Source organism: Phytophthora ramorum (assembly GCF_020800215.1).
Source record: "Phytophthora ramorum isolate Pr-102 chromosome Unknown Phyram_PR-102_s0013, whole genome shotgun sequence".
Lineage (NCBI taxonomy): Eukaryota > Oomycota > Peronosporomycetes > Peronosporales > Peronosporaceae > Phytophthora > Phytophthora ramorum.
In genome coordinates this window covers 385,817-407,005 of record NW_027150659.1, presented here as the reverse complement: position 1 = coordinate 407,005, position 21,189 = coordinate 385,817, and the positions used below count along the sequence as shown (strand labels likewise).

The 21,189-nt window shown below is 51.7% G+C and overlaps 2 protein-coding genes across 2 annotated transcripts; one reads left to right on the top strand and one right to left on the bottom strand.

Annotated features, from left to right (window-relative positions):
• Positions 1 to 14,818: 14,818 nt before the first annotated feature.
• On the top strand, positions 14,819 to 15,661 carry KRP23_11810 (uncharacterized protein; the record flags this gene model as incomplete). The annotated part of the gene is made up of 1 exon (XM_067882389.1): positions 14,819 to 15,661. One exon carries the CDS (start codon positions 14,819 to 14,821, stop codon positions 15,659 to 15,661), a length of 843 nt encoding a protein of 280 aa, XP_067739981.1.
• Positions 15,662 to 17,324: 1,663 nt separating this feature from the next.
• KRP23_11809 (putative WD repeat-containing protein C17D11.16) lies at positions 17,325 to 19,008 on the bottom strand (the record flags this gene model as incomplete). Its single annotated transcript, XM_067882388.1, has 2 exons — positions 17,325 to 17,606; positions 17,683 to 19,008. The coding sequence occupies 2 exons, from the start codon at positions 19,006 to 19,008 to the stop codon at positions 17,325 to 17,327; spliced, it is 1,608 nt and encodes a 535-aa protein (XP_067739980.1).
• Positions 19,009 to 21,189: the final 2,181 nt, after the last annotated feature.

The window sequence follows — 21,189 nt, the reverse complement described above, 5'->3', positions numbered from 1 at the left end:
TCAGTGTCCGAGCTGCTTCCAGGTCGGCTTTTGCTGGTGTGCTCCGTTGCACAACGAAGAAGCGCTGTAGCTCTTGACCCAGTTCCTGGATGGGGCTGTCGCTCGGTGTGGTCGCTGGTTTTGCACTGAGGGACTTCTGGATTGTTTTATCCACACTGTCGATTCGGAGGCACGTCTTTGCTGCGTCTCCGAGCTTCTTTAGTTCTTGGACCCCATTGTCCAGTATTTCCACCGCGTTGGCTTGTCGGGTCCTTGGGTCGGGAACCTTTTGCTTAATGCTGCCACTCCATGCCATGTCATATCGTCTTCCTCTCTGAGTAAAATCCATCCTCCGTTCACTTGCTCATCTGGGTTTGGGCTGATGTCCAGATTCTCCACAATGTGCTCATCGCTACTGTGTGGTGCGGTGTCCATCAGGTAATATTACTATTAGAAATTCTGCCGCTCCTCCCCAGATTGAGTTTCCTGCTCTGGTCATGATCTTGTCAATAATCGGTTGTCGCTGTAAATGTTGGGTGTTATGATCGTTGCCGTCGTAAGTTTGCTGGAATGTTTTTCGCTATGGCTGTCTTGTTCGTTGACCACGGGTACAGAGCTGTTTGTGGGTCTGCTGCGAACACCAGTCCGACAACTCGTTGCCACGCTAACAGTTCCTTGTGGTCCTTGGAGTTGGTGTGTGCTGCTGCTGTCCACGCGAATCTCCACGTCCACCCGTCTTGGTTCAACTCAAGTCGTATAACTGGGCTTGCTTCTGGGTCGTTTTTAAGATCTGCTATGATGCTGCCCTCCAGTACTGTATCCATCGTCCATTGGAGTTGATGTTGTAGTTCCGGTAGGGCTGTCGGCTGGATCGTTGTTTGTTCTAATTCCCATAGGCTCCACGGTAGACTAAGTAGGATGTAATTGCACCAGTGTCGAATCGTCTCCTCTTGGCGTCCTGTGAGTTGGGTGTCGTGAAGATTTGGTCTGATGATGATGCTGTGTTCCTCGATTTCCTGTAGGTACCTCATGTTCAGCACCTCGATGTCCTTGATTCTGCAGTCCTTTATCAAAGGGAAATTCTTCTTTTTCAGTGGTTTGCCCTTGGTATCCAATACGCACGCGTTGTCAGTCCAAGGGGCTGCTAGAAGGAAGGCTGCTTGGTCCGATAGTGTAGCTGATCTTGATACGCCACTAGATCTAAAGTAAATCGCGTTTTCGTCCATCCAGTGGCTGGACGTGGTCGCTGCTCCAGAGGTTAGTGCCTGTATTAGTTGTTGCTGTTTTCCTTCGTCCTTTGCGAATTGTTGCGAGTGTGCTTCCTATAGTTTCAGTTTCCCCAGTGCCTAACTCGAGATTCTTGGTAGACCGTTCCGCTCTCGTAACTTGTTGTCGATCATGTGCTCTGTTGTTGGTCGAAATACACAGCATAGGTCATCATATGGTTGTCTTGGGTGCACGAGAGCATGCCACGCTTCCGTGTATTCGTCTGCCGGTGTGTTGATCCATCGTTCCGCCAAATTGCTCCTGGTCGCCTTGAGGGCTCTACTCATCTGCAACCTTCCGGGAAGATTGCGTTCAAGGGCAGCCGATGTACTTTAACCCGTCGAACAGCGTCAGTGGCTATGCTCCAGTGTTCGATCTTGGAGGTGGTTAAAAATGTTATTTCGCATTTGTATGAAAGCCGTGCTGGGCTATGATATATTGTGTGCTAACTTTGTAATGTAATGGGTGGCTCTCCCTTTTCCGGGGAACGCAATACATGCAGTATTTTTCGGTATGCCCCCTGTGGGTTTTCATGCCTTTTGATCAGAATTTTCGATCTCATTGGTTGGCTGTCTCGCTATCTTCATCGGACAACCTTGGCACCATTTTATTGTGCGCGTTGTTGGATGCGTCAGGTGCGACAGCAGGCGGCCTCGGCCTACAGGTCATAGAGACATTCGGCTCTTACCTACTTACAAATAGTACCAACTATCTACTTACGCTGTGACAATAGGGCCGAATTTACTTGAATAGATTAATTCCTCGATTGGATTATTTATCGAACCGATCGTTCTCCCTTTACCGGGGAACTCTGTACAGGAGAAAGCGGCAATCGGAAAGTGTTCAATGATTAAAGTACTGAAGGTATGTATCATGCAAAAGGCAAATCAAACATGGCAGAGATCCAAAACTACTGAATTAAAGCGTAAATGCGATCGTGTTAAGTACGTCTATTCGCTTGGGTTGTCTCCAGTCTATCGACGAACAAACCGGCGTGCTTCCACGACTTCTTGATGGAGCAATGTCGTCCGGCTCTGGGTCTCCGTCCAGAAGGCGGAGTGCAGCCTCCTTTGTACGCGCAGCTATATAGCTCTTCTTGAGCCAAGCACTGACTCCTTGGTCCATAGGTTGCAGCACTGTCGTAGTGTTTGTTGTAGGTTGTTGCATTTGACTGTGACGTTGTTGGCGGAAGTTCTGGCATCTTGTGAACAGGGGCCTTATTTAACAGCAGCAGGATGTGTCTGCCGTTCTTCGCCATCACCTTGTCCAAAGTTTCCAGCCACTGTAGGACCCAATCCTTTGCAGTGCCATCATAGACGACTGCAGTTGGTTTCCCGATAATGCAGTTCTTCGAGACTCGAGCTCTAGCCCCGACTCCACGAGATACGTCTACAGCTGGAGACGTATCTCAATGAGGCCGGGCCTTCTTTGCTGTTCAGGAAATCTGGGGCTGCTGGGGCTTTGTCTGACAAATTTGCAATTCCAATCAGCAATTTCCCTGGCACATTTAGTGCAAACGTGTGTGAGATTTGAAACCGGGCATCCAAGGATGTACTGAGTTACATTTATTATTGAGAAAAATGGCCCACAGCGGGAAGGTACCAATGTCGATTCGCTGCGACAAGGTTATAGTAACTCAGTAGTTTTGCATCTTGCAATCTTGCAGTCTTTATTGATCCGACCTTTGCAAATTTACTGGGGACATCTGTACTTATATTAGGGTCCTCTATAATCGAATATGTACAGGGTTCAGAGATATTAGTTGCTGACCCTTTCTTATTGCCGCTACCTCCTTCCTGTATATGCAGAAACAATCAAATCTTTTCGGTATTTTGGTAAGAGTATGGTACGGCTTTGTAAGGAAAACTTGTATCCATGCATTATCGCCAGCTCTGTTGCATAAACCGATGGACCCAGCTAGTCAACATGCAATAGAAGTTCCTGTGGCATCGACAGTGAAAAGACGACCCTAGTCCTCCCCGAGCCTTATCTTCACTCCAAATGAGGCCGGAGGCTTAGGTCTCATCACAATCCCGGTAGCCACCCAAGACCAAAGAGTGAAAGTGGCTATGTTGTGGCTAATTGGAAGACCAGACATCTATACGGCGGAGTGGCGACTTTAGACAGGAATTCACGGAACGGATCCAGCGATCACATCCCGGGCAGACAAGCAACGCATATACCCTTGCAACTGGACCAACAGACGAAACGAGATCCAACTGGAAATGGGATCAGTTTTAGCTCCTACCCCAGCCCAGTACTCATGCAGTGCATTATCTACCACGACTAGCAGCACAGGCAGCACAAGGCGTCAGGGGCTCTACCTATCAAACTAAGTAACTCAAGCCAACGTAGATCTAGGAGCCATCCGGCCGATAGATCGTGAGCCCAGCCACGTAACTGCACCTTTGTATGGCCACAAACCCCCTGGATCCGGATCACAATGCACCAGCACTACAGCGCAGAAAGTACTGTGCTGATGTGATTCACAGAAAGCGTCGTTAGTGCGGCTTCCACGCAACAACACAACAATTCGCCGAGTTAGATCGGTGTCGTTGAGCTTGCGCTGGGTTCTGTTGTGTGACGGGGCACACAGCCCCTTGCACAGAGGAAGTGCTAGATAGAGTAATCTCTCGGTGAACAACAAGTTCACGGTTCCCGGTCTTAGGGGACCGACTACGACTTAGACGGTAGGTTTAAAGACTGTGGTGTATGTAAACTCATATTTTGGGTAGACCACCCAGTCTGGCTCAGTTAGGTACGTCGTACCTAATCGAAGTTCGCACGTAAGCGGCGAACTCGGAGCCAGCGAGCACCAAGACTCAGCGAGCGGCAAACCTCCACGAGCGTATTCCATTTGCGATTTATTCCAAGTGGGAGAGGATAAATCAGGAATCGGAGCAAAGGGTCGGCGGAGATCCATAACGACCCGACTCAGCGAAGATCGATTAGGAAGCTGAGCGAAGAGTCGCAGGGAGATCTATAACGACTCCATTTCACTAGGTATTTGTATAAAATCGATAGGAGACCAAAGAGGGGAGCCCAAAGGGACTCCCCGAAGACACAGAGATAACAAAACAGAGCAGAATCTTCTAAGTCCAAGAACGGCGTACACTTCTCCGGTAAGTCCCTGCGTGGGCTGAATTATGTCTGCCATCGTTCTCCGAGAGGCATAGCATGCAGGAAGAATCGACTGGTAGCGCCAAGAAATCAAGGTCGGCCCGGAGTGGGCATTCTCACTACCAGTCAAGACAAACCTCGTCAAATCGACGAGTCGGTGGGTCTGCACAACCCAGGACACCGCAATCTTCTAGCTGAGCGTACTCTGCGCTCGGTGACCTGTAAAAGCGCTCGCGCGCCTACGTCCATCCTTTGGTGGAGGTCACAGGGTTCGAGAAACGGACGTTGTCCCGCTCAGGCGAGCTTCTGGAGTTTGGATTGGTACTCAGCGAGAGCAGGGCCTCAACTGGGCCGAACTGCAAAGGGAACCAACAGAACCCTGCGCAAGCCCAACAACGCCGACCTGACTCGGCGAATTGTTGTGTTGTTGCGTGGAAGCCACACTAACGAAGTTTTTATGAATCACAACACCACAACTGGTGCCGCGACCCGGGATTCAGGAGTGTGCTTTGTTTTCGTAGGTACCAAGTAACCAAGTTTCGAGCAAAAAAGTGAGAGAAGATGGTAAAGGGAGGGCGTGTAATGGGTCTGCTTAGACCCACTACTTAAGCTTACACGTGTGCGCACGTGTAAGAGAAGGCGTAGGAGTATTTAATTTAACTTAAGTTCAGTATACTTGTATCCGCAAGTATACTTAAACTAAGACAAAGGGACCGAACGATAGCTTTGGTGCTAAAGTGAGAACTGTATTGATAGTAAATGAGGTTTCCTCCTAAAACTGATATTTCTAATGAGAGGTTCTGCCATTGGATGGCTGACAGAACCCCTATCTATTGAATGACTCTCATTGGTAGAAAGGTGTTACTTTCTACCAGTCATATGCCTTTTGCTATGAATGTGGACCACCCTGTGGAGTGGTCACCTGAATGTATTCCTTAGTGCATGTTGCACTAAGGTAGGAGGTGAACCGAATGTGTAGCCCCGCTACAGTCTCCATGCAGACACTCCTTCATTTGCGTGTTCACCTCCTCCCCCCAAGCCTCCCCAAGCAGCTCTCTAACAATGATCCCGCCGCCCACGTCTGCGACGCCCCAGACACCGCCCCTTGTATCGCGCGAAGCCAAGAAGTTTGAACGCAACAGCGCGAAAAGCGCGTACTCGACGCGTTTTTGGCTGGCCAAGATTGGCTGGGCGTTGCGGCTAGCAATGCTGTGTCTGTCACTACTGCGCGGCGCATCGCAGCTAAGGGCAGCATCGAGCAGCAGTCGCGTGGCGGCGTGCGAACTGTGTGCATCAAGATGACGGTCGAGGTCATTACCAAGCTCGAGGAGTACCTCGACGAGCAGGCGGACACGACCATGGTCGTCATGAAAGACAGACTGCTGAGCGACATGTCGGTGGACGTGAGCATCACCTCCATCCACCGCGCGCTGCACGGCATGTTGTACACAGTCAAGGGACTTCGAATTGAGAAGGCCGCCATAAATAATGCCGTGAACAAGGAGAAGCGAATGGCGTTCACGAAGGCGTTCAACGCGCACGTGGCGGCCGGGGACATGGTCGTCTACCACGACGAAACGAATTTCAACATCTACCTGTCACGCAACCAAGGCTGGGCTCGTGTAGGCGAGCGTACCGTCGTGACCCTTCCGGCGTCGAAAGGCAAAAATCTCCACGTTCAGTGTGGTGTATCACCAGGCAACGGGCTAGTATTGCTGCGTACGCACGACGGCTCCGTTCGCATGGAGGAGAATGCACGCTCTGTCGCGGACCTGTTCGTTGCTGCGCTCAACAGCGACGAGTATAAGGAGTGTTGTGTCGGCAAAAAGGTCGTCGTGATTACCGACAACTCCTCCGCCCACAGCCAGGTAGAGACAATGGCACGCGAGCAGCTTGTCACCGATGGCATCGTCAACAGCAACAAGCTGGTTATCCTACGGCTGGCACTGTACAGCCCGATGTGCAACGCAATCGAAGGGTGCTTCAGCGTGCTGAAGGCGCGCATGAAGTTGCATCTTGCAGCCAAGTGGGGTGAGTTGCTAGTACGAGGCCAGTATAACTCGCTGACTGCGAACAGAATGGCGCTCATGAAGGAGGCCGTAGAGAGTAGCAAGGAAGACCTTACCCAGCGACTGGTCTGGCGTATGGAGCGACACTGCTTCAAAAGCATTTTTCTTGCCGAGCGTGGGGAAGACATGGAGCTAGGAAAGTAGTTTTGATATAAACCACTTTGCATGGGAAAAATATATCAGAAAGCCACTTTGCCTGACAAGCGTCCTTTTTTCGTTAAATTATTAAGTTGCACAAGCTAGCCAAATCCGTTTTGCTTGTGAAAGTGCTCAAGTTGCCTGGTAAAAGGTGTACTATCAATCCCTGTGTGAGCCACCATCCACATGTTAGTGGTTTTGGATACACCATGTACCCAACTCGGAAGAGTGACGGGCACTCTTCATGTAACCCCGTTACAGTACCACGTTTGGTTGATTTTCAAAAACCTTGCAAATTGAATGTGGTGGTTTTGATCAACCCAGTCAACTTGACCACATCGGCATCGGTCGATTACTAAATGACTTGAAAATTATATTTGGCCGGAATTCACAGAAAGGAATGCATTTTATTACATGGTACAGTAATGTAAGACTGTCCTGAGCACATCCAATCGGAAGTAGCGTTGAGGTTGTCGACATCTTTCATCTCAGTAAATGAACGACTGGCCCAGCAGCGCTTTTGACTAAACCGTGTTATTTTGCAGCCAACGATTGCCAATGTTTTTGTCTTCACCCTCGATGACCGACAGCCCGTAGGCTCAAAACTCTATCCACAACTAAACCCGTACTAAATGATCACCACGGAGGGCATGGTGACCCCTCCCGTGATCAAGATTTCCCACCACATCGCGACGGACCTGGTGCCCCGTAGCGATTCTGATCCAGCACCAAACCACTGAGGACGTGGTGACCCTCAAGTGTTCAAGTCTGCCCACCAAAACGCGGAGGACTTGGTGGAGCCTTCGTGTTGCACGATTATCGTGATCCACCGTGGCGGGAGATCTTGGTGACCCTCCTGCTTCCGTAAAGTTCATCTGCCGTTCACCTCGGCCTCGATACATCAACATTGGGTTAAAATCCCACAGAGATATTGGGCTTCGACGCCCCCAGCGACTTTCAGGGCTCTATAGTTTCTAGTTAAACACAAATAGAGGACCTCATTAACCCCCCCCCGTACTAAATGATCACTGAGAAGTATGATATCCTGCTGTTTATGATATGTAGAATATCCACCGACTTCGAACAAAAAAAAAATGTATGGGCCTAAAGCGATACCTCTCGAATATTAAACGTGATACGGTTTTGGACCGCATCTGATAGTAAACATAAACCCGCTGAAAGCACTGGCTGTCTCAACGCGTCTACTTTCTTCACCTTACTGTCTTCTTGGACGAGAATCTGGAGCGTGCGAAGACCCTTTATAAGCTTCTGCTCGATATCGGGATGGTCACGACGAGTACTATTGATATATAATAAATATACGCGTAGCTACTACATTATAGCGATGCTTTGCAATATCCCCAGAGCATTCGGAGGTACTTTCATTATAATAGAGAGTTAGCTGCAGACTACCAGTCCACCCTCGGGCCTCGCTTTAAGCCCGAATGAACGGTATCCTGCCGTCGCAGCGGGAGCACTTCTCTGAACATTTCAACAACGAAATTGGGGGAGTGTGGACTCGTAGAACACGCATAGCCATTCAAACATGTGGGCTCAACATCCTCACATCGCAGGCATTACCGGTGTATAGCTCAACACTTTCCTTGATCTTTGCTGTGGCTGCATTCTCATGTACATTGTGCATTCATTTCAATACCAAGTACGCTGCTGTCGAATTCGATATCACTGTTATAAATGACACGAGCTGTACACCGTCCACCTTTGTTAGTCAACTTAACTTATCATGCACTATCGCCTCACCGTTTGAGATCTCCTAATATATCGCGTACAAATTGGGCAAATTTGGTATAAACGAAACTTTAGCATACAAAGTTCAAGATAAATAGCTAGGTTTCTGACAAGATATTAGAAAAGAGGTAGAATTGGTGCTGGAGTACATCTCGTGCACAAAATTCAATGCTACACCATCTCACTAATTGCGGTGTAGCATTGTTTTATCCCAATCTCAGATTTTCAAATCAATATTATTTGCAAAATACTGACCCAAATGTCAAACCTGGAGACAAGGTCTCTGCGAGATCTATTCAAAGCCGTTTTTTTTTTTTTCTCAAAAAGAGTTTATCCCCCTCGAAGATCCCATTTTAGTCACTAAAGTGCCAGCTTTGAGCGTCCTGATTGGCTAGCAGGTGGTATGAATTGAGAGACCTCTCTGAAGTAGGAGATCTCAAATACTACTCCGATCCACAACAACTGTCACGTACCACTCTTAAGCCAAATCCACAACTATTGTCAGGTAATGTGACTTGCTTTTATTATTGAGTTCCATGGGCAAGCCAGCCGCGGTGACAGCGGACTGGACAACATCACGAGAGTAGAAAAGGCTCACTGGAAGTCTTCCCTCTTGCATTTTGACATATGCGCAGGGCGGAAGTTGTTGCCGCCGCCATTTTTCATGCATGCCTCCATCGCCGCTTGGAATGAGAGAAAGGTGTTGTTTATCGTTGAGCTTGGCAGCTCCCAAAACGCTTCAGTCACCGCCATCACCAGTTTGTCCAGCGTTCTGGTTGTCTTCTTTATCTGCCGTTCTTAAATTGCATTGAACACCCCCAAGTCACAGACATTCAACAGGATGGGCGACATCTGAAGTGTGTTCCCAGTTTTGGAGCTCGATCAGCTGTCGGCCATTCATCGACGGCAACGCGCACAGCATTCGAATCGCCTTGCTCACGAATTTCGTTTTAGTCCAATCAGAGTCTTCTAACACACATATTGACGAATATAGACCAATGTATGCGGTTTCCTGACAGCTGTTGTGGATCGGAGTAGTATGGTACATGTATAGAGAGGGGGGGGGGGGGGGGGTAAGAGGTCCTCTATTTGTGTTTAGCTAAGAAACTATAGAGTCCTGGTATCGCTGGAGACTTTGCCATGTTGATAATCCCTTTTGTGGCTCATTGTCGCTGCTAGTTTTCAACAGATCGTCTTGGATGCGGATCCGAAATGTTGCAGGTAATCTGTCGTGGCGAAGCACCCCTTTTGTATTTTGCCAATTGGTAATGCTGCAACCGCTTTTTGTAGTGTCCTGTGTGTTGTTTTCCAAACAGTTGATGCAGTATCCACCACGATTGCTCCGATGCTCTGGTTCGCTCTTGCAGGCTTTATGTCTACTTGTGACCCTTGTACAATAAGCCTTACCGTAGACAGGAGAGTCTCTTGCTTGAGCTGCCTGATTGCCCTTGATATCATCCGTGTTGTCACAATAATTCCTGGTAATTCTTGCTCAGTTTGAAAGAAGCCTACCCACTCCCAAGCCTTGGACGAACATGCGGGTAGGGGAACAAAAAAAAAGGTGAAAAACGCTTCCACGAAAAAGAGGGAACATGAAAAACGTGATTTTCGTGTTCTCCTCGCTAAAGTGCGAGAACAACGAACATTTTTGCGAGCTTCCCTCCCGATATTCGTTCTCGCGCATTTCGTATTTATGCGGATCTGGCGTGTTCGTATCCTACGCGTTGGATTGGCTGAAAATCGCACGATCTTCCACAGCCGCACTGAAATTTATCGAGCTCACTCGCGAAGATATCCTCTGCCCAAGAAGCGGCCTGCGTTCGCATGTGCTGAGCCTCCGACGCGCTCGAAGTGCAGCCGACAGACTCGTGATCACACCAGGGACCCTGAGCACCGCAAGTCTATGCTCGTGACCACCACACGGACCACGGCACCTTCCAGCACACGGATCAAGTCAAGGACTTCAGGAGAAGGTCAGAGGACTCCGCCTGAAGCAGCAGTACATGGACTAAATCCACCTGTGACCCACACTCGTGGCCACCGCAGGGACTCACTGTGCCTCCAGCCTCAGCTTTAGTCCTCGGACTTCAGGTCAGAGGCTCCGCCGCCAAGCATCGAGCTCACAGCGCAGCCGACAAGACTAGAGACCGCATCGGGGACTTACTTCACACTCGTGACATCTGCAGGGACCCACGACACCTCCAGCCAACGCGTGACGATGACAGAGCCACCTTCTGTGGTCCTCCAAGCAGTGAAAGAGGTCCAGGCCCTTGGACCCTTCGAGTTGGTGCCTCCACGACCAAAGGAGACTTCGTACATATTCAAGTGGGGGGTTCGTGTCAAGTACATCGAGAACGAGAAGGAGGTCTTCGCGTGGGCTTGTTTGGCCGACGAGGCGTGTCGGACGTCAGGAAAAAACCTGTTCAAGCTCTATGCTGGCAAAACGACCATGGCCGTGAAGCACCTCCAGAAGATACACAACGTTGGCTCGCCGAAAACAAAGATAGCGACCGTCAAGAAGCGCAAACACGACCATGATTACAACCACCTGTCATCGTCCGCCCTGTACTCAAACAACCCAACCCGGCTAAACGTGCTGATGACCACTCTCATGATCATCAACCATAACTTGACGTTTCGTATGGTGGAGTACGAAGAGGCAAGACTAATCCAAGCGCTACTCTATAAGGACGAGATGAAGGCCAAGATAACTACAAAGCAGGTGAAGGAATCTATCGTGGAGCTGTATTCTTCAACACGCAAGGAGATCACTAACTACCTCCAAGAGAACCGAGAGGACTACCCGAACTTTACGCTCGTGGCAGATTTTTGGACTTGCAAAACAACGCAAGACAAATTTCTTGGGTTGCGGGTTTACCTGGTGGACAAGGCCTGGGAGTACAAGTCCATTCTCTTGGGAACGAGAAAGTTCAACCCCGCATATGGAGATCGTGATGGCGGCATTGTCAAGCCCTTCAAAGGGTGGTTGAAGCACATGCTCGAGGACTTTGGCTTAGCGACGAGCGATTTCTACGGGGCTACGAGCGACTCGGGGGGTGACGTGAAATCGATGCTGTGCAAAGAACTCAATCTGCACTGGGAGTGGTGCTTCGCACACATGGCCCACGCAGCTACAAAGTCATCATGTGGTGTAAATGGAGCTGCTAGTGCTGCAGCTAACCCGGAGATGGCGGACTTAATCTCACGGATGGTAAGAACAATATTTCAGGTCAAGGTCGTGTCTGTCACTGGGAGCTTATTTGCAGAGCTCTGTAAGTCTAAGACTCAGGGTGCCTCCACGCGACTTGTTGGATATTCTACTTCACGTTTCCTGAGCATGACGCGTTCATTGGAGAGAGTTCTTGAGAAGTGGCCAGCAATAACTGCGTGGTATGAAGAGCGAGCTCGTAAAGCACTTCGTGCCAACCAGCCACCACCAGAGTTCCCGTTGGCTAATCGCCATGACGACTTGGTTCATGTGTTGTCTGTGCTGAAGCAAATCGGTGAGATCAAGCGAACATGTCAAGCAGAGCATCCTGTTCAAGTCGACGTGCTCGTACAGTTGTATATGATGCGTATTCACGACCTCGACCCTGATCAGCCTTTGCCACACTACCTATCAACCGACAAAAATCCTCGTTGGATTCCTGCAAGTGACCTTACACCACTGGCTGCGGATGTACGGAGACTATTGCGGAGAGCATTGGACGAACGCTTCTTCAGCAGATATTACAACGACAAGCAATTCCACAAGTGTCAATTTGTATTTGAAATGCAGTTGAAACTCCACCCTATCTTCAAACGAACGGAGAGGAGCCTCGATCGTGCAGTGATTTTGTCGTGCCGTCAGCATGGCAAAAGCGGAAGGGATGCTGTGACCAGGAAGAATGATGTGAGCGCCAAAATCCGCTGCAACTTATTGGACTTACTTAAGGCAGTAAGTGAACCCGCGGACGTCTCTGAATTTGAACCACCTGCACCTGTTGTGCAAGTCAGTCGACTGGAAGCAGAATTTGCGCCGAGATCAAGCCGACCACCAACCTTTAGCCGGCAGGATCGACGCGCAGAAGAGGAACTTGGTCGATGGCTGGAAGATCCTGTCGACATTGCACGAAAAGAGGACTACACACCAAATGAATCAGTACTTGAGTTTTGGCAAAGACTTGAGCACCAAGGCGACTACCGTATCATACCGAAAGCTGTGAGAGTGCTGTTCTCAATACCAGTATCTTCGTGCCAGATTGAGCGTGATTTTGGTGTAAGCGGGCAGATGGTAACTACACAGCGCACGACATTAGCCGAGCACAACATCGATATGTGCTCATTCCTGAACAGAAACAGCGACTTCGTTGATTTATTGCAGTGTGAGGAGATCCCAAAGGGACAGCATCACTTGCACACACCTACAAGCTTCATCTTCCCCGTCGCTGAAGAAATGGACTATGACCTGGACGAGATGACAAGCGACCTTCTGGCCGACTTCGCTTCTAGTATGTCACTACCTGACGACTTCGAGGAAACGAAATCGGAATTGTGAATGTAGTAAGAAATTGACAAGATGACTAGTGAGTGAATTCACACACGTATTACGTTATGCTTTCCGTTAAGCATCTCTCGTAGCCACGCTTACCTTGCCCGGCCAGCTGCACTTAGACAACGCTGCCACATTCACGTTCCACTGCTCGACAAGTAGTGTTGGGCTGTCTGCTCCGCTCTCATTTGCACTTGAAGCTGAAGGCCTAACACGAGTACACTTTGCGCCACCTGTTTGTGTGCTCGCGCTCGATGATGTGTGCGGCGTGCAGGAGCTCGAGCGCGTCCTCGAAGTGACTGCAACCGCACAAGGCCGGTAGATGTCGGACGAAGTGGTGGCGAATATCCTTGGTACTCCTAGGTTTGTGACGAAGCACGAGTCCCCGCTACCACTGCCGCGGTTGGCCTCACAACCGCCACCCTGTTCGATATGCACCGCTCGGGTGATGTCGTCAGTGACGAACTAGCTCCTTGTAGTGTCTGTGGCGATTGATCCTCTGTCTGTGTCGCAGCAATTGACGCCAACGTAATGTGAACTATCGCCACCATGTGTGGCTGATCCCTCTCCAACGCTGCATGCACCTTTGACTCATCATCAAGATTGCTTGGACGGCGACTCTCTCTATTAGGCAGTTGAACAGGAGAGACAGGTCGTGGTGCGTGTCGGTAGGATTTCTCCCATGCCTCTAGCATCCTCATCTCGAATTCACTATCTCCATCAGAGTCGCTGCCACTGTCGCCGTCGTTGCTCCAGTCGGGCTCGTAGCGTGTCGTTCGGATTCTCTGGCGCTCGTCTACAGGCGTCAGCTCACGCACACCCTCCTTAATCGTCTTGCAGATGGCATCAACAGCTGACTGCAAGCTGTGTTCAATGCTGTATTGGGAAGCTTCGGGCTGCTCGGCTGGTCCACCTTCGTGTCGCACCGCGTCGTCACCAGACTGGGATTCCTTGCTCTGCAGAGTGTTGATACACCGATCCACGTCCTTCTTCGCGTCATCACCAGCGGCGCCGATCTCTCCGTCAGCAGCGGCGTCGTGAATCTCCCCGTCGTCGATGTCGCCGTCGATCTCCACATCGTCCTGAGCAGCAGCTTGAGATCGAGCAGCAGCTTGAGATCGAGCAGCAGCTTGAGCGCGAGCTTGAGCGCGAGTTAGCACCATCGTCGGGAAGACTGCAATATTCTCCCGCCTCTCCAAGATCTTAATAAATTACCGTTTGACTAATAGCCAATCGCAGAAAAAATCATTTCTGCCAACCAGACCGGCGAGAAGCGAACACATCCCACTGTGCAGTGCACACGCCAGCATATTCCCCTGCAAAAACCGATATTACGGACGAAGGTCCAAAACCTCGAGAACAATATTCTTGAGGTTTTTTACCTCCCCACTTCGTTCCACGAACAGTGTTCTTCCAATATTCGTCCAAGGCTTGCCCACTCCACCCGTGGTGGCACATGTATAAAGTGCTGAGGGGATTACGGGCATACAATCTAAATGGCGATTTGCATGCACCATCAACAACTTCTTGTGTACCAGATGGGAGTGGTGTGATCCATTTCCAGTTCTATTTCACGGTTATCCTACCGTACTTCGCGCGGGGCTCGGCTCGCTGCGCCTGGCATTATTACAATGCATGCCAGCCTTTCCCTCATGAGCAGACAACCGCAGTCGCCAAACTATATTATTATAGCTGTAGTGTTTTAGTATGTAGAAGTGCATGTTCTAAGTCCAGTTCAACGAACTGCCGCACGTCAATTGTACTGCAAGGCAGATCTTTTGATGAAGCTCACCAGAAAAATGCCTACTCGACCCGACGATACACAACCAAATTATCATCACCACAAATGATTGTGAACCAATGGTACCTCATTGCGTGGGCTGCGTCATTTCGTTGTTCCTACTGTGAATTTCTCAGTCCGTGATTCACAGCGTAGGAATCCGTTTGGTGTGAGCCCAACACCGAGATGCGTCTACTCTTGCTGTTACTCGTGGCCGTCTTCGTTGCCTACATCGGTGGGATATCCGCGGCTTCCGATTTGAAAGAGACCAAGAGCGTAGACTCACTTGACCGTAACGGTATATCCAGCAAAAGGTTCCTAAGAATTGAAGGCTCAACGTCCAAGTATGAAGAAGAGCGAGATATTAGCGTGACGTCAGTCCTAAAGATATTCGTACAGGGTGCAAGGGCGAAAGGCAAGCGCACAATTATGCTGTTTCGTGGATTCAAACCTGAGAAGGTCCTGAACAAGATGAAGGTTACAAGTCTGAAGGACAAGAATTTCAACAGTTTCGCCAGATACTACGCCAACTATCTTGCCAAGTATCCGAAGAAGGCGGCAAACATGCCCAAAACAGCGGCGGACGCCATCGTGCTGCCGAAACTTGCTGAAGGGCTTGACCAGAAGTTAGTTCCAGCTCACATGAAACTGAAGCTCAAGGAGATTGGAGTGGAAGACACGACCAAGTACATGCAGCAGTACATGCAGGAGGCCGAAAGCGTCGTGATAGTACCCAAGCTGAACGAATGGCTCTCCCAAAAGCTGCTTCCGACGCACCTCAAACAGAAATTGACCGAGATCGGAGTGACAGAGACCAAGTACGCGGAAATGTACACGGACGTGTTTGACGACGTCCTCGTGTTACCGACAATGACAAAATGGCTCAAGGAAAGAGTGCTTCCACCGCAAGCTGCGCTAAATCTGGAGAGCCTAGGGCTGGCGGATAAGAAGTACGTACAGCTATACGTGGAGTTATGGGGGAAATGGCAATCAATACTTTCTGCTAGGGCGAACGCGAAAGGAATATAAAGTATGTTAGCAAATATGTAGGCAACCAAACTGTGGCAGTCGCAGCTCGCCTCATTTCTCTTTTACGTCGGCATCCCGACAAGACTGGATACATTTGCTGTGGGACTACGTGGAGATTCATGAAAGCATGTAAGTGCTTTCTGCCTTGTTATCATTTCCATTCTGGAAAGGAGATGTTCAGCCTTCTTTACCTGTGGTACACTCTGACCGGTGTAAGACTCTGATGATGTCTCCAAACGTTTTGTCGCGTCGAAACACGTCGCGGCAATTAGCGGTGGTGTTCTTCGTTTACGTGTGAAACCATCTAGGTTGACTACAGCAACTAGCGATGTATCGATTATCAGGGAGACTCGATCATCCACTCGACAATGAGCAACAACACGTAGCTTCACTCAGTCCCATGATCAATTGAGCAGGCTCCCCACATGTCTGAAATGAGGCACATTTGTTTCACTTGCCGCTGTACTTGGTGCATTGCACCGGAGCCATTCATGCATGTACTGTACAAATACGGCGGTACCAATCGCATGGTCGGTCAATAACGAAGTCGTGTCACTCCGCGTTTTCCGGGTCGAGTGGGCAAGAAAACGAAGATAGCCTCACTCGACGTGTGCATGTACGATAATCTGGCAAAACGATTCCTGAGACGGGAGAGCAATGTCTCGAACCTCCATGAATCGCCGACAGAAGAATGCGAAGTTATACGCGCACATGTGGGCTATCCTTCTGCCCAAAATCCTGAAGCTTCTGTGCAAATTGCGGTGGCAGAACGTTTTGCCCAAGCTACTCCACTGTCACAGTAGCATCTTCAGCCGTCGTTGGTAGGCTCGCTGCTTTCCTCGGATACTGGGCCAGGTATTCGGTCTGATTTGGAAATCAGTAATGCAGTCGAATGTATCAACCAGCTAGCAAGTTTAGCATCCGTTGCTAGCTTGACCGACCAGTTGATTGGTTTGTGAGGATCTTCCATGAAATCGTCCAAGTATCGATAGACGTAAGGAGTGACAAACTCGAGAGTTTGATTCACCTCCAGCATGAAAAGTGATGCATCGAAAGTGATGTGTTCTCCACTCACGCTCCCGACTTTGAAGTATCGCACAAACCCAAGGAATTATCAGGTCACTTAAGTCCGCAACAATTGCAGTAATATTTTCCCAGTGGCAGCTCATAAAAGGCTGCTGAAGATAACCCGTGCATCGATGAAATACTTGCGCACGTCCATTCATCCAAGTTCGGGCAGCTTCGGTGAAGCAAGTTATCTTCCAACTCCAATAACGCCAGTAAATGAGGTAATCCGGCGGGAATTCGCGAAGCTCATCAACTCAAACCCGATCTTGAGCACCGTCACGCCGCTCGAGCTACCGATAGTCCTCTCTTCAAGAGGCTGCTCAAACGTTAGGTCGCCAGGCATCGGCTGTATCCATGAACAAGAGCATTCACACTCCCTTGCTTGTTCCATCATTTCCAAGTGTCATCCCAAAGTTCCTCGACGAGATCTTGCCAAATGCCTATCCCTTTGCACTAAGTAGCCAAGAAGCACCGACGCTCTCCAGGACGTCAGCAGACACCTTCTTGGACTGTGCACGATGGGGCTGAGCTGTGTAATACATGTATCGATTTTCCATTCTAGCATGAGTAAAATCTCTGGTAAGCTTACGACTATCTAGTTCTTCTTGCCCTTCTTCCCTTTGCCTGCCTTCTTCTTGCCCTGCTGCTTTTCGCGCTCTTCCTCGAGTGCCAATTCCTCGCCAAGCTGGAACGGTGACCGGAAGGAAGACGAAATGTCGATAGACGTGGCCGTCGCTGCGCCCTGCACACGAGAGCTAAACCGACGCTCAACACCTTCGTTCTCGGACGTATCCCAGAGTGCCAGCACGCCCTTCGAGCCACCCACGCCCAGCAGGAACGGCGAGTCCTGATAGAAGGACAGCGTAAACAGCTCACCCTGCACATTAACAGCAACACAAACAGTTAGTCTCTCGTCCTCCCACGCCGTTCACTGCGTCGAAACAGCTACGTACCACGTTCATCTCCTTGGAAGTGACGCACAGAGGCGTGTTGTCCTTGAGGTCCCAGAGCTTGACGGTCTTGTCCACGCCAGCCGTCGCCAGCAGACCAGGCACCTGAGCAGAGAAAGAAATGGCCGACACAGCACCGGCGTGTGCGTCGAAGCGGAAGAGCGGCGCCGAGCCGTTCATACGCACGTCAAAGCCGACCACAACGCCGTCCTCCGACGAGGCCACGATGGTGCTCGGGTTGTGCGGCGCCCAGGCCAGGCTCTCCACCTCGGCGCTCAGCTGGAACTTGGAGAACGCGTCAGGCTGGCGGCCGTCCAGCACCACAATGTTGCGGTCGAAGGACGCACTGGCCAGCACAGTGGTCTCTGCCGGGTTCCAGCGCACACTCTGCACCTTGTTGCTGTGGTGCGCCATGGTGTACAGGCACTTCTGCGTCGTGATATCCCAGACCTTGACGGTGGAGTCGGCCGAGCCACTGGCCAGCATGTTGCGGTGGCTGCTGTTCCAGTCCAGAGACATGACGGCGTCCAGGTGGCTGCCGGGCTTCAGCGCCGTCTTGCGGTTCTTCCGCCGCTTGGACATCTTGGGCATGGCCACATCGCGGAGGTCCTCGTCCTGCTCGCCACCCAGAGTGGCCGAGGGCTCGAGCACGTCGAGCACATTGAGGTCCCAGATCTCAATGCCGGACTTGAACGTGCCCACGGCCACGAAGCTGCCATCCACGGGGCCCGTCGTGGGGTTCAGCGGCACCGGCGCGCAGTCCATCCAGGCCATGCACAGCGGGAAAGCCGGTAGGTTGATCTCGTGGTGCACATACAGCGCGCCTGTCTCGTCGTCGTAGACCTGCACCTCGAGGTTGCTGAAGTCCTCCTCCGTGTTGGCCACCAGGACGACGCCGTCCGTGGGGCGGATCTCTAGGTCCTCCTTGTCCATCTCGATCTCGTCGTCCTGATCATCCTGTTCATCGTCCTGCATGGCCACGTCGTCCTGCGCTTCCTCGTCCTGTTCAGGATCCTCTTCTTCCTCCTCCTCAATGGCTCCAGCGCCGCCGCCCAGGTAGCTGTTGATGGCTGCATCGTCGTCCTCCTCGTCGTACTCGTCCATCTTGAAGGACGCGGGCAGGCCATCGGCGTCCTGTGCGGTCTCGTCCTGTGCTTCCTGTGCTTCGGCGTCCTGCGCAGCCATGGCGACCTCCATGGCGTCCCGCTCCTCGGCCGCTTCCTCCGTGGCCGCCTCGCGCAGCATTTGCATCTCGTTCTCCGTCAGTTTGAGCTTCTCGGGCATGCGGCGCGACGCGCCCTTGGGCACCCACGCGAGCGCGGAGATCATGGCGACGACTGCGACTTCGGGACGAATGGACAAGTGACGCGCTTGTGCGCCATCGATTTTGATGACCTATGGTACAGAATATATGAGGTTGGACAGGATGCCAACTGCTACGTGTGCAGCCAATCACAAGGCGCCGATGGGCTCGACAATCAGTCTCTCCAGCTTACATGAAAGTCGCTCGCCTGGAGAATCCTTTTCTTGTAGATGGCTCAACATGTAAACTCTATTCTTTGTCTATATCGTCACATGCAAGTAAAATGTACAAGACGCTTAGCTCTTGGCCTGCAGCATCTCGAACCACTGGCGCAGCGAGTCCGACAGGATCTCCGGCAGCATCGCCGACGTCGGAAGCAGCACGTAGTACGGGAACGGGTAGTTCTCCAGATACGGCACCATGCGCACCTTGCCCTTCTCGAATGTCACGCTCTGCGTGTCCAAGATCGACGTCTGCGGATTGTCGGCGCCCTCGGTTTCCGCCGCACCCTGGTCCACGATGAGCAGCACGATGAGCTGCTGGCGCTCGAGCGCCGTCTCAATCTGCTTGCGGATGCGCACTCGCCCATCCGAGTCGAAGCGGCCGTCCGAGATCAGGAACACGATCTGCGTGAACTCGACCGTGCTGCTGGCGGCCGCGGACGACAGCTTGGCCGTCTCGAGCAACTGCAAGATGGTGTCCAGCGTTTGCACCATGTTGGTCTTCTTCTGCTGGAAGCCGAAGCGGCCGATGAGGCGACTGCCGGCGTCGTCCGTGAACGGCGTGTCGAACGCGTGCAGCAGCTCCAGATCCTGGCCGAACTTGACCACGGACAGCTCACCGACCTCGAGCTGCGTCATACCCTTGCACAGAGTGGCCAGCGCCTCCAGCGCCAAGCGACCGGCGTGGTTGTCCGCCATCGACTCGGAGTCGTCAATGGCCAGCATCACCTGGTACTGCCGCTTGGACGGACGCGTGCGTCGCAGCCAGATCTTGTCCTTGCGGAACTGACTCGCGATGTACGGGATCACCTTGCGCATATTGATGCGCTTACCCGTGCGGAAGTCACCCTCCAGCTTGGCGCGCAGCATCGGCTCCAGCACCAATCGCAGCTGCTCACACAGTCGCTGCGACGCACCAGCAGTAAGAGCCGCGTACTTGGCCCACAGATCGGCACCGCGTTCCTGCTCTTCCTGCGACGACCAGTTCGCGATGAACGAGTCTAACTCGTCGCGCAGAGCGACGACTTCATCTGGAGTGAGCAGCTTCACCGCTCGCTCCTCCGCATCGTCACCCTCGTCCTGGTCCTGCATGCTGTTGGTCAGGTCCAGATCGCGCAGTCTCGACGGGAGTGCGTGCTCTGTCTCGTCGTCAAGCAGCTCATGCTCTCCGCCCTCCGCAGCGTTCTCAGGTTTCATCTCCTGGTCCTCCGCCTTCTGCTCCTCTTGCTTATTCGCATCCTCATCTGCAGCACCGGAGTCAGGTTTGGGCTCCTGCTTCACGGGCTTCGGTTTGTCCTCCGGCTCATCCGTCGACTTGTCGGTCTGCTTCTCCTTTTCCTCTTCCTCGTCAACCTCCATCGCAGTCGCTCCGTTGCCGGCGTGTGTCTCTTCCTCCTCCTTCTTCTCGGCATCTTCTTCCTCCTCCGTCCGAGGCTGGTTCATCACCTGGTTCTCGTCGGCAGCAGCCAGCGCGTGCTCCACATCCTCCATCTCCTCGTCGTCATCAACAAACTCCGCCGTCGTCATCTCGGCAGCCTTCTCCTGCTTCTCGGGGTTGTTGGTGTCCGTCTCCTTCTCTTCCTCCGTGCGATCCACCATCTCCACACGCTTCTTCCAGTGCTCCTGGGCTTCCTGGGCGTTGCGGTACGGGTTCGGCTCGCGCCGATCGCGACGCTTCTCGCGAGGACGCTCTTGGTCCGGTTTGCTGTCCACCTGCGACTGCGGCTTCCACTCCTGTCGCTCGTCCTGGTCATTACTGCTGCTCTGCTGCTGAGCACGGCTACTACTATTGTCGTCGTTGCTCTGCTCCTGATCCTGCTCCTGCGCGTTAGCATCTTCCATCTCCTGGTCTTCAGCCTCCTGCTCATCCGCCTCCAGTTCATCCTGGCCATCCTTCGACTGCGTGCCAGCCACGGTCGAAGTCGCCTGCTCCTCCTCTGTACTCTCAGGTGCTTCGGCCTGCTCTGCGTCTTCCTCCTCCTTCTC